We start from the raw sequence: 14,345 nt of genomic DNA, 5'->3' as shown, positions 1-14,345 counted from the left end.
CATTGATGTTACTGATCTCACTAATTAATGCAGAGGCTATTTCAAGTCTGGTTAAGGATTGAAAACACTGCATAGTGGTTGCTGTAATCAGTAGCATCACATGTTCTTATACCAAGTTATATATCTGCTATTTCTCTTTCATACACTATAATAAAGGATCAGTACAAGAAACAAGCTTTTACATCTCCACTAAAAGTATCAATAGTATCAATAGTGTTATTCATCAACATAAAAACCATGAGTCAGAAAAAAGTATTTGGGCACCACATCCCAAAGAATTGAGCAGCTCCCTAGCTGTACAAAGGCTATAGTGGAGAAACTCAATGACAGAAAATCCTGCAATAATTTCTAATATTGCTACACATGTGCACAGACCAAGGGCAAACATACACCTTATGATCAAACTAGACTTGATGTTAATTATAATAAATAATTACTAAGCTATTTGGCAGGAGGAAAGCCAACAGGATCATCATCTTGTGTGTACACACCATGCCAGGATTAAAGCATAAACTGACTCAGGTGTAAAGGTGAGAGAAGACTGTCATTAGACTTAGTCTATGATAGAGGAAGAGAGAGGTAGAATTAGGAGATGTAGAGTTGAGAGGAGAAGGTGGGATAAAAGGAGAAGTTGTGATGGAAGTTGTAAGGATATTTCAGATAGGGAAGGTGGGTTCTCCTGGAAGCCATGCAATGCATATATTTAACTAGTTCCATTTTGAAAATACAGTATTTATATAGAGTAATACAATAATACTGGGTGTTGGTGGTTCCGATTTTTTCCTTTGTTATTGTCATGTTGTCATCTTCACTTCATGGTGTCTCCCTGTTGTTGTCGTGTTGTCACATTGATTGTTTGTGGCGCGTTGGCTATTGGTGGATTTGCTGCGATGTCTTCTGGTATTTGGTTAGCTTTTCTTCACTTTATTCCTTGTGCCTAATAGAGATTAGACCTCATTAGCAAAGGGCTATACTGTTTATGAACATGGCTATGTACAGTTCCTTTTTGCTGCATAGGTCACTTGGGTTTGGCGGCCAGGACAGTCCCTGCTGAATGCAGTTTGCGTAAAGAGGACTACGCTGATAATGTTTTGGGCAATTGAAAAGGACATGATGTGCATCCCCTGTTCATATATTATCACAGTCACAGTGCTCACTGTCCACTTTTTTGAATCAGTGCAAATAATATGGGAAGTCCCCATGCCCAGTTAAACACTGTGTTATTTTATAATTTGGTGTGAAGTATGACATGCACTGCCGTTGACTGATAGATGGAATAAAGCTGTGGATAAGCCTCTCCATTGATGAGTTCATCCAATCCCTTTGCCATTCTTCCTTGATTGCCTCCTGTATGTGGTTTTGTATGTGCTGCAGAGGGATTGTGCCGAAGGTAGTATACATGTTCCTGGCCACTGCATTCCTGCTAATTCATCTGCATGGTCATTTCCTTTGTTGTTTGAGTGGCCAGGCACCCAATAAAACTCAATTCTTCTCCTTTCTGCAATATTTTTGGCTAGTTGCCTCAACATAATTCCTGTTTCAGTTGTTTTCCCTGTATTTTTTATTGTGCGGAGAATGTACCTGCTGTCTGTGAAGAGAGTATGTTGCTGTTGATTCTTTTGCACATTTTGTGTACATACAGAGAGCCTGGAGCATTGCCCACAGCTCCACCTGATTGTGCAGTGAGCATCCAGTTTATAAGATTGTTGGTGAATTATTTGGTGTTTGTCATTGTAGATTACGCTATTGGCACCTCTTCAAAAGCTACTTTTACAATTTCTGTGGTGATCCCATGCTTTTTATTCGCCAGGGTTCTCACTGCATTCCTCACCTCCATGAATGAGAATTGCCTATCATTGTCTGTGCTAATTGGCCTGTCAGCCTCCTTCCTGATCTGGGCATGTACTGCCTGGTCATCCTCCCACCCATCCGCAGGGAAGTGGGTGTTCAGAAGGTCCTGAATGCTCGAATTAATATTATAAGTATTATTATTTTCTGTTTTGAAGATGTGTGGGTTATTTTGGTTTCTTTAAAAACTATCCAGTAGGGGTGGCTCCATGGGTTTTTATTTTGCTGACTGCAGTATTCTTTCCATGATGAGGTTCTTGCTTTATTTATTTCTGATTTGTATTCCTTTATTTTCTTGTTGTATTCCTTTTGCTTTTGTTATTTGATCATTGCATTCTGCTCCCTTTGTAGGTGTCGCTGACATAGCCTGACTTCCCTCTTTAGTATTTCCAGGCTCCCAGTCCATCATTGCATGCCCTTGTGTCTTCCGCATTCTAGTTGTAGCTTGGGCTATTGCCCTTGACATTGTTTCAGTTAGTCTGTCAGCATATGTATCAATCTTATCTGGGATGTCAGGGAGTCTTAATTGTTGTATTCTCCAATGCTCAGTGAAAGCATACCTGAAAAGGTCCCAGTTTGTTCTCTTTGTGTAGTTGTTGTCAGTTGTAATTGCCTGGCGAATCCATTTAATTCCATGAAAATGTAGCAGTGGTCACTCGCTGAAGGGATTAGTTGTGTCTCACAGTATTCTATGTAGTGGCCCATCTTGTAGGGGCTATGCACATGATCCAACTTCTGGCCCTGCCTATGAAAAAGGTAGGGACATCTGAAGTATTTAGTGACAGGCATTCATTTGTGTCTATCCAGTCACTCAGCAGTCTGCTCCTGTGATCCTCTTCTTCGTGGAACCACAGGGGAGATTTTCTGTTTATGTCCCCAGTCACTATGTAATGCTTGCTTTTAATAGCTTTGATGATGATGTCTAACTCTTCCACACAGCCTTTGTCATCATCTGCATGCGAGAAGTAGACACTTATAATGTATAGAGGAGATTCTTGATTTATCACCACTGCTTTTATTCGGTCTGAGCTAAGATCAGTTACATGAGTATCATTGCTACGTCAATATTTGTATTTCAGGGAATGACTCCATTTCTGGATTTATTGTACTGGCTATTGCTGTACACTTGCCACTGAGATGGGCAATTGAACTGTTAACAGTGTATGGCTCCTGAATTAAGACGATGTCTGCATTTACATTGTTGGCTGTTTTAACAACTAATGAGGTAGCTGCTTTCCCTCTCTGTGTATTTATCCGCAGTATCCTGACTTTATCAGTTTGTTCATCCACTTTTGTTGATTTTTCCAAATTATAATTAATTAGATTTACTGAGCTATTCATATGTTGTCTGTTTTACAATTAACTTTTTGTAGCTTTTTAAAATTGGGCAACTATTTGCAAATGCATTGTGCCTTGTATCATGTCCTTTCCCCTCTGGTAGCTTTTTGTTAACTTTTGAGCAGTTTGTGCCTCTTATTCTTCGAGATTTGGGCATTCTTTGTATTTATGTTTTCTGGCACAGTGACTGCACCTCTCCCTGGAGTCACAGTGCCTTGCCGGAGATATAGCTGTTTTGAATTCTACTTCTGAGCCGTATGCCTCTATGGACACCTTTTCCCTTAACCCTCTGTTTTGGTCATATACTTTTTTCACTACCTCCTCCCAGTTGTCTTTTCTTAGTGCATTAAGGATAATCACCCTTGGTCTTCGCTTCAAAGGTCTGGTGATTTTCACTTTATGGCTGGCTGAGCTTCAATTGAGTGCTTTAGTATATCAAAGTCTTGAAACTGACATCTCAGATGGCACAAGATTCTCTCATATCCAATATTTATGGCATTTAAATCATGTCACATACACCAAATTAAGCCAGTGAGGGTAATGACTTTTTGTCAAAATTAACATCATTTAGTTACCTAGTTTATTGCTGGCAATGAGCCAGAAAGACATAGAATATTGTTCTGTACAACTCTATATAACACTTATGCATGTATGTTAATTCGTTGTGAAATTATTGCACATTATATCAAAAATTTGTTTGAAATCAAAACTTGATTATGCTATCAACTAATATAATGAACTAATATACTTTATTCACTTCATATTGAACAAGAATATAAATTTTTGTAATAAACATATGATTTACCAGTAGTAATACATGTAACATTTGCTGATATTTTAGATTAAAATAAAAAATAAAAAATATATAAAATGTCAGAACTGAAGGTCATAACTTGAATATTTACAAAGCATTGACTTATTATAGCTAAATAAACTTATTATNTAAAAAATATATAAAATATCAGAACTGAAGGTCATAACTTGAATATTTACAAAGCATTGACTTATTATAGCTAAATAAACTTATTATAGCATAAATGAACTTATTATAGTAATATTATTGCATGAATATGCTAAAAATGAAATAAAAAATTATCAGAAAAAAATAAATTAAGAAAAAAAAGCATTAATTAAAATTCTTTAAGTCAACGAAACACTACCAGGAGAAAAATATGTAAAATAGATGATAGACAAGACTGTGCATGTCAAGTGCTAACATCTGTTGTCGATAAATTTTATAAAAATCGATTTTTACTAGGGTAATGACAAATTGGTATCCTCAAAGTTTTGCTTAACAATGGGGGTACCGATTGATCGGTAGTACTTTTGAGGGCAAAGGGTTAAAACAAAAGACTGTAAGCCACTAGTGTAATTATTCTTATATATTGGTATTGAAAATATCAACTGGAAAATCTTCAATATTTTTCAAAATTGTTTAGACACATTTAATAAAAACACTTACTTGTTTCCAAATTAGCATTTTCATATTCAACACAAGACAGTCTCCCAGCACTTCACTTTCCAGATTGCATCCTCCAAATACGACAATATGATCTATACCTAGAAATGGCAACAATAATGCTAGAAAAAATGGTCAAACCTTTTCTCATTTAACTGTCAAATATGAACATGTCAAGTAAACTTAAGACAGATGGATAATAAATAAGAAAAAACTACAATTTCTGAGAATACTCTTTATCAAAATAAATATATATAAATATTAATTGTATGTTGTTAATCTCCTTTACTGGAATGGCTAGATGGTCAAGATAATTAAGGCATCACAATCGCAATCTACAGCTCTAAAGGATCCGGGATCAAATCGAGACAAAAAACTCCAAGATTTTCTCTTCCTCTTAGAAACCGCATAATTTGGCATGCAATTTCTAAGAGGAAAAGGAAGACTATAAGCACTACAGAAGTGACTAAAGCTAACTATAGTAGTAGTAGAAGTAATTAGCTTTCATCACTTCTGTAGTGCTTTTAGTCAATAAGCATCTGTTGCACGCAAAAGTCCAAATTATATTAATAATTAGCCTAATTAATCAGGATACTACCACATTTAACCTGCTTGTTTACACAGCGATTCTAAAGTTTCTACATATGAAAGGTGAGACTGAACAAAAGAAGTGGAGCAGGGATTTGAATCCCACTCCAGATTAATCTTTTCTTCTTCAATCATCTTAATTAAAATAATATAAAGCTAAAATTGGCAATATTTGCCAGATATAATCACTTATTTTGGTAACCATTTAATTAAAATAATTAAAATTAACAAACTTTTAATCTATTTCAAATCAAATTTACAAATAATATTCTCTTACCTTTAAACTTTACACAAGTAGTAGTGTGTCGCCATCGATTGAGAGGTTTGCATCCATTAATAGAAAAAGATGTACATGTAAACTTTTTAGTATTACAAATAACATTCTGATCATCAAAAATTCTACTTGAATGCAAATTTTCGATTCTATGTTTCGCGACTTCTGCATCCGATTCATCGGAATTTATTTCTAAATCGATACGTAGACTTTCATTCTGGGTTCTGATCGGTGAAGATCGTCCTCCCACGATAAGCAGAGAATTGCAATTCAAAGTAATCACAGATGAATGAATTATATCTGAAAAAGTAACGAAATTCTTACTTTAAATTACTAATCATTTGTTCAGCTTATTTCATATTTAAAACTAAATACGAGTATAAAGTGCAATTACCTAATAAATGGTCATTAAAATAAATATTATAACAGACATGATTCCCGGTCTTTGCATCATACAAAACTAGATCACCGAGTCGAAGATGTTTTCCTTCCCTTGTCCCGAATCCTCCGATAATTGCTATTAATTGATTTTCCATCAGAACAGATTTGTGTCCAAACCTATTGTCAGGATTGAGTTAAAACTTTCACTGATTTCAAATCAGACTACTAAAAGTTCACCACACCTTTGAAGATGAGAACATTTGGGTAAAATCTTCCATTCTAACCTCCCAGAGTAATCTGTTAATTGATTGTTGGAACTAATTTTTTGAGCTAGAAATCAAAACAAAATAAAAGATTACCAATCACAACTGATTTAAACAAAAACAAGATTACAAAAATATACCTATATCAAGAAATGGCAGTAGAGCTCCCTGACAGGCACAGACAAGAATGTAATGGGAACACTTTAAATGCCATTCTTCAAACTCGTCAAACATCTCTATTCTCTTTACTCTGGATTTTTCTTCATCAGAAAGACTTTTGTAAAAATCATTCATGGTAAATACACAGCACGAATCCCATCCCTAAACATTTTAAAAGTAATTAATATGTGAATGTCTGCACGACTTGTGTCACCATAGATAATATATGCCCAATAAAAATAAGCAATTACCATTAAACCAGCAATTAATTGTCATCTAAACAAACGTTTTCTTCCATTTTAAACAGTCACTGTCAGGTTTCAATGTAAATAGAATGTTTGTAAAAGAACGTAAATTTCAAAATTTAAAAAGTTGCATGTTGTGAAGATAAATGCATGCTCAATGATGCATTTAAAAATTAGTCTTCCAGCTGGATTCCAGTTTTAAAATATTAAGTGTTATGTAAAATATATAAAAAACAAACTTGATGAGGATCTATTGTAGGTCAAAGGACACCCTTCACGAGCTGTTAATGTGTCTATTCTATGTCTTTAAAATGAATTGCTGTTCCCCTCCGAAACACTTTAAATATCTCCAGTTGTTCAAGACATTTGATGTTGGCTGGGTCCTCACACTGTTGGAGTAATGGGCATTGTTAAAGTCATCCCGTACATCATTATCGACAGCAAAAGAAGCCAATGAGGTAGGTGTAAGACCTTTCTGAATGATATATTTATGCTCCTTAATCCTCATTTTTATATTATGTACAGTAGCACCAATATATTAACCAGGTCGATTCACCCTATGATCATAAATAGAGATAGTATAGACCCCTGAGATACAATTTTGGTCCAATCAGTCCTTATTGTTTCTAATACAAGAGAAAATCACCGGAGATCTCCTGTAAACAATCCTGTTACTCGTAAAGCAGGATATTTCCTTGTAGATGTTGGTAAGGACCTTATTGTAAGTAACAGGTAGAAATGGCTTGTCTCTCAATAGTGATGTTTCTGCTGGATATTCCTGGCATGCAGCAAGAGTATTAATAAGGCATGCAGGGTATCCTTGCTGCCTGACTGCTTGAAATGTATTCCAGTTCTATTTTTCTATCCTCCGCCATCGAACAATAGGTGTAAGCCCTTCTTACAAGGGCCTTAAAAGTGGAGATCTTATAACTATAAGGATCATGTGATTTTGCATGGATAAAGAGCGGAGCATACAATGTCTTACAGAACACCTTTGTTCTCAAGTGACCACGTTGTAATGCAATGTTTATGTCAAGAAAGAATCAAATATCTCAAACAAGAATCCAGCTGGAAGACTAATCTTTAAATGCATCACTGAGCATATGTGTATCTTCAAGATATGCAACTGTTTAAATTTTGAAATTTACGTTCTTTTACATACATTTCATTTACATCAAAACCTGACAATGACTGTTTAAAATGGAAGAAAACGTTTGTTTAGACCACAATTAATTGCTTATTTTTATTTAATTATATACCAGTAGCATCGTGGTGATTGTATTAATATATGTCCAGTTTGCTAGACATTCATTATCTATGGTGATGACAGACATGCAGTACAGAGGCTTAGTTTTAAAGGTGTATAGAACTATAACTAAATTGGAGTTTACAGTTCGGTAAATGTTAATAAATAGACACACAAGACAAAAAAGAATGCTTCTAACAATTGGCATACTTGATGGCAGGTACTTCTTGGATACTGTATCCAAGAACACCATAAAATTATATTATATCTTCTTGGAAATGGACTTTGAGAACTGGAATCATCGTTTAGTACAGAAGAGGAGTAAATAGATTCCATTTCACTACTTGATTTTTTTATGCCAAAAATTATGTAGGAAGAGTGCATATACACAATATTAGACTCCTACTGCTGAAAACAGACACACATGTTGTTGTTGACAACCTTAGAGTTTTAGATAGACTCTAGCTTCTCTACCGTACATAATAAACAATGTACCTGGTCACAATGACCATTTATACGAAAAAGTAATACATTATACTCTACAGGTGCTTCTTGGACATAATCACAGACCCATCACTTAGGTGTAAAGCATATCAAGCACCATGTTACAGTATTATATTTTTCCTCGTGTCACTATGTCTTTGTTGTATTGCAACAGCTTTTGTTGTATTGTAAAAATATATTTACTTATTTAAACTGGAGTGTTGATAAATGGAAAATACCCACCACTGGCCAAGTGGATAAAACCACCAAACACTGATAGTTGATCATGGGTTCACACCTTGCCAATAACCAAATGGAGTTTTCCATGCTTTATTCACATTTGTGACACCTAAATAGGGGCCAGTTTCCCATAGAAAGTCTTCCTGAGAGGCATCCCCTTAGCAGATCAGCATGCATAAGAGTAACATTGCCATATACAAACAATAATTAAAAAATATGTGAAAAGTAGAAATAAAATAATATATAATAATAATGTATGCATATNAAATTTAATAATTATAAATAATTAATTTTTAATTTAGACATTTCTAAAATTTAATTTGAAATTGGTCATTAAATTTAATACAAGATGGCAGCATAACAGCCTACCTCTAGTCAAATTAATTAATTTCTAATATTTAATTATAACCTTGACATGACCCAAGAATTTGGTGTATCGTTTGGCATGTTTATTGTATAATGGGCTATGGTTATTGATGTTTATACATAATATGTGTGAACACAAGTTTGGAAAAATGTGTGATCACAAGCGACACTAAGATGCTAGCAGAACGAGCGCTAAACACAGATTGATGGAGCATGTGCACAATCTGCGACTTCCTCTCTCCTCATCACTCATTATGTGAAACATCACTTGTTAAGCGAGTCATTTCTTTACATTTTGCCCATTATGCAAGGTGCTCATTAAGTAAGGTTCCACTGTAGTAAATCACAAGCAAATTAAAATATATTTACCAAATTTCCGTATCTGTTTTGTTGAGACAAAATACTTTTGTACACAATTAAAGACTTTAGTGGAGATCTCAAAGAAGCAAAATGCCTTTGCCTTAAAAATAAAATAAACATTACCGAAATGTAGAAATCAAAAATAAAATTCTAAGACGACTAATTAAGAAGCTTACTTTAGAAATGTTGAACACTAGATTGTGTTTTTAGAACAATCACATGGCTTATTCTCCATGTTTTATTTAGTATAAAATGCTACCGTATCAACTAAATAAAAGGTGGAGAATAAGCCATGTGATTGTTTTAAAAACATGATCTAGTGTTCAACACTTCTAAAAAAATATTACAACATGGTTTCACAACAAATGAACAATAAGAAGCTTACATTATTATTCCGAAACCATCATCTGGATAGACCTAAAATTACAAAAGAGCTGACAAAATTATACTTAATTGTAATATTTCCTTTAATATTAACATGCAAATGAATAATTTTAATAGTACTTTTGTATAATTTCTATACTTATTAAGAATATATACAACAAGTTGATACACTTGTAGTATCAAATGATTGACTGGATTATTTATTTGGCTATATTAACAGAGCCCAATAAATAATCCAAGATATGTTCTTTGAAATTTGCAATGGAGGACTTATCGTATAGAAAAAAGTAGATTTTATTTCCTATTTTTCATAACAGGAAATGCATTTTGGGCCATATGACCCTCTACAGTCCTTATTACGGATAATGATAAAACTGTAATATAACTAATGGCAACAACAGGAATAACTAAGTGTTAACACTATTCCAGTCCAGTCCAGTCGTTCTCAGATTCATATTTTGATGTGTTTAAGTTAAAAATCGTACAGTTAAGCAGGATAATTAACTTCTACATAATATTTCCCCCCATTTTTCCCTGTTTTTGCACTATAAGCACTAAGAAAACCTTTTTTTCTGTGCCCGTTATGGATTCGGCCAGGCCACAATGGGAGCACTCAGGTGGCAAGGGATGAGGCCTGACATATCTAGAAGAGACCATTTATGAACAATAACTGGGATTGTTTGTCTAGAATTGATCTTGGGTCTCTCAAAGCATTAGACCTTAACTGATCATCCATCTGGCAGAACTTATTTAAGAACATGTTTTTAAGTTTTAATAAAATGGCTAGGATTATAATTGTAAAATTAATACACAATTAAGACTATAGAAACAAGTCTTTCAATGTCCTTTCTCACACCTCAGAATTTAAGACTGTTATTTTCCCGAGGTGTGAGGAAGGATGTTGTAAGACTCATTTGTATGGTCTTAATTGTGTATTAATTTTACAATTATAGTCCTGGCCATTTTATCAAATGTTTATTATATTTTTTTTATTTCTGCAATCACTGGAAGGAAGTTTTGTAATGTTTTGCATAGTGAGACAAATGAATAGCCTCTAATAAAAATTCTACTATGCCATAAGACTGTTTTTTCCTGAGGTGTGAGAATGGACATCGAAAGACTAGTTTATATAGTCTTAATTGCGTATTAATCATATGTTTTGATCAATCATCACAAGGTCTAAAAACTTTTCCAATGGATGCAAATTCTAGAGCAAATAAACTTTAAAATCACATCTAATATTTGTTTATTGATTTAACATCATCTCAAATGACTATTAAATTTCAATATAGAATTCTATAAATGAGTGAAAGTTTAATAATAAAATGCTGACATTTTACGTTATATTAAGCAGGACTAGAATTCGACTTTAGTTTTCAGAATTTGTTTAAAGAGATTCTGATGAGAAAAACGAGTAACTTGAATAACAGAATATTTAGTAACACACAATACTACTAATGAATGTGTTAAAAATAATGTTTAACTTCATTTCAACACTCTCTCGACAGTTTAATATCTTCATTGCCCTTGTAATCTTTTATATCATCACATGAAAATGCACCTGAATTATAAAAGATGATGCACCATCCTCAAATATATTTCAATATAACAAATTATTTTCTACAATATTACATTTCACAAGAGATCTGGAAAATATTAAATTGATAAATAATTATATTTTTCTGATGATAGTGACACATTGGAATCAACACTATACATGAGTAATCAATGTGCTTATTACTACCCTACTACATTTTGTAAGAAGCATTTAAATCACAAATATTTATTATTACAAACTCAAAGGATAATATTTAAAATTCTAACTGAATAAAGCAGCACATGATAAGTTAGTCAGGCTACTACTTCTCAAAGTGAAGTTTTCATTTGATCAATGTGCGTAAAATTTAAAAGAATAAAAATCACTCAAACTATAAGAAATTTACCTGTTCGTACGTAACAAATGCAGAATTTGGGAATTTAGCGGCTGACCATCGAATTAGATCATCAGAGCTGAAACATACAAATTGTGTTTAAATAATTTTATTTTTCAAGGAGATTTCATAACTATATAAATATTTAAATTAATTTTTACTATATTTTCATAATTTCTATTTAGAGTAATAAAATAAGAATACATTTTAAATTAATTTTAAATGTATTTAACCTCTTCACATCCATGTATACAATAGCACATTCTGACAGGAAGAGTGTTGGAGCAGAGTATCCGATTCCCATTTCCATAAAAAAATGGTCCACTTTTCTAATATTCTGTAGGTCGACACCAACAAGGATGTAGTCTTCAGTGGAAAGAACTGTAAGAGATTAATTTTCATGAGTTGATAACTCGCATAATTTTAAAAAGTAAAATATAAAACTTTCAAACTTGTATTTGACAAGTAAATTGACTTTTTTCTTCCAGACTATTCTAAATTTAAAATTAAACTAGAGTTACTACTTTCATTAAGTGATGGCATCTAACATCTACCTCTAGTCATTCTCATCATGTAATTTGTAATTAATATTTGTAGCATAATTTCTGCCCTATTAATTTGGCTGTTGGTTGGTTGTTAAGTAAATTGGGATTGTATTCTAAACAAATATGAAATTTTCTAGGAAAATATTTTGTTTATTCTTTTTACAGGTAAAGCATGATGTCAAGTAAGGAGGAACAAATCCAAATTATTTTGTTGTTAGAAATTGCAGATCACTCCAAGGACCACATGGCACATGCTTGTGGAGTGCACTTTCAAAATTATCTTAATATATGATTATGATTTTTGTAAAAATTCAAAAAGTAAACAAACTGTACAGGTTTCCTTTAGTTTTTAACTATTGTTCTTTGGCAACAAGAGCGTTTTTCCCATATCCAGCATGGATTTGGCAAGGTCTATATTTGAGGTAGTCAAGTGATGAAGGACAGGTTCCTTTAATCTAGAATAGATTATCCCCAAGATTCCTGAGGTTTCTAATATGGATCCAGCTCCCTCAAAGCAGAAAACTGACACTTTACAGTTCTATCTTTCCAATTGTAAGGTTCAAATGATGATAGTTACAGAAAACAGACTACGTGTATGTAGGATATGCTCTATATTGAAATGTCCACAAAATGCAGCAAAAATATTGACATTTATTTTAATATTTTTGCTGGATTATTTGTTTAAATCAAACATATGGAATTTTTCAACACATTTTGGCATTACTGCTTCCTGTTTTGGGGGGATTTTAGGTATCTAAAACAGAATTTTTATCACAATCATACACAAAATATATTGAGACAATCTTTTTCTTAAAAAAACTTAGTTGATGTTTCATATGTAACAGTTGACATACAATAGCTCGGCATTTCCTAAATACAGCTTCATACACCAGTGCTGCATCCACAATGAAATTTTCAGCAATTATATGAAATATGACAATGATGATAAATTAAAATAAAATATAGAAGTTGGATCTTCAATTCCACTTCAAATTGCTTTCAATCCAATCCAACTTTCATATTGTAACAATGTACAAAATCTCAAATTTTCCAACATATTTCAATGAGGTAACTAATTGCAATGTAATAGCCATTAAATATTGTAGGTTATTAACAGTTACATAGTCAAATCTTAATAAAATGTCACATCTGGCCAAAACAATTATGGTATCAGCCTATTGCTCCAAAGAACTGGACAGGTTGAAATATCCCAGAAATCTTAAAGATTTGCCCCAGATTTGCCAGAACCCACTTTTTGCCTCCTGGTCACTACATTCTGAGCCTGAAGAAAACCTTGACATAGTGTTGTCCTAAATAATGTCATCCTTATAAAGTTCCAACAAGAATGGATCTTCCTTGTAAATATTAAACAGAAAATCTATCTGCAAATACATATTACTAAATGTATGATTGTTCATTACAAATGGCATTGTCACCAGATCACATTACTTTAAAACTCTCAAGCATGCATAGATCCAATTATTATATAAAATTTTCATTGTTTGAGGAATTTCCATTCAATGCCATAAACTATTTAGTATCAATCTCAAAGTAAACAAATGAATGCTAAGTGAGAGTTTGAGTGAAATTTTACAATGAAGTTTTTCTATATTCAAAGTACACTTTTAATCCATTCTTTGCACAGATTGAGAACCACTGCAATAGACTATATGGCTAGATGCTAATTTTTACCTATTCCAAACAGGTCAGATTCACAATACAGTGGGGTTAGTAGGGACAAAATAACAACAAAGTAATGTACACAATCTATAATAAAATTGTGAGTTACTGCAGAAAATTGGAATATATTCAAATCCAAATTTCACAGTAAAAGAGTGCGAGTTCATTGAATTTCTGTACGGCCAATGGAAAGAATATTTTACATCACAAACCGACTTACCTATTTCTTTAATCTTGACCGGTTTTTTTGCCGACAATAGATCACGTAAAGAAGAATTATTCCTAATGCAATCAAGTTTCTTTGCCATTACTTCGAGAAAATCGACCTAAATTAAAAAAAAAAAAACAATCAATTTAAAATACATAAAAGTTTTAAAAATCATTCTTTACAGTCATTAAATTTAAACATGCAGCTCTATATCTTTTGTATTACATTGTGAAAGTGTCTACAAATAAATAATGATAAATTTTCTAATAAAATTAACATGTAAGTGTATATTCAATGTTAGTAAGTGGAGTGAAATAATGGTTTTAATAAATTTTAAATTTACAAAT

The 14,345-nt window shown here is 32.9% G+C and overlaps 1 protein-coding gene across 1 annotated transcript in view; it reads right to left on the bottom strand.

Annotated features, from left to right (window-relative positions):
- LOC111642108 (tRNA wybutosine-synthesizing protein 4-like) overlaps positions 1-14,129 on the bottom strand; it is a 32,473-nt gene extending 18,344 nt beyond the window's left edge. The window contains exons 1-10 of the mRNA XM_023388387.1: positions 14,011-14,129; positions 11,799-11,946; positions 11,578-11,644; positions 9,636-9,667; positions 9,260-9,350; positions 6,292-6,472; positions 6,131-6,218; positions 5,902-6,065; positions 5,511-5,807; positions 4,649-4,746 (exon numbers count right to left, since the gene is read on the bottom strand). Of these exons, the coding sequence (XP_023244155.1) occupies positions 4,649-4,746; positions 5,511-5,807; positions 5,902-6,065; positions 6,131-6,218; positions 6,292-6,472; positions 9,260-9,350; positions 9,636-9,667; positions 11,578-11,644; positions 11,799-11,946; positions 14,011-14,098 (1,254 nt within the window). The 5' untranslated portion in view covers positions 14,099-14,129. The remainder of the gene's footprint in view (positions 1-4,648; positions 4,747-5,510; positions 5,808-5,901; positions 6,066-6,130; positions 6,219-6,291; positions 6,473-9,259; positions 9,351-9,635; positions 9,668-11,577; positions 11,645-11,798; positions 11,947-14,010) is intronic.
- Between the last annotated feature and the right edge of the window lie 216 nt (positions 14,130-14,345).

Source organism: Centruroides sculpturatus, unplaced genomic scaffold (assembly GCF_000671375.1).
Source record: "Centruroides sculpturatus isolate CEXI.00-Female unplaced genomic scaffold, Cexi_2.0 scaffold1644, whole genome shotgun sequence".
NCBI lineage: Eukaryota > Metazoa > Arthropoda > Arachnida > Scorpiones > Buthidae > Centruroides > Centruroides sculpturatus.
The sequence above is the reverse complement of the archived record's forward strand: the minus strand, read 5'-3'. Positions and strand labels throughout refer to the sequence as shown.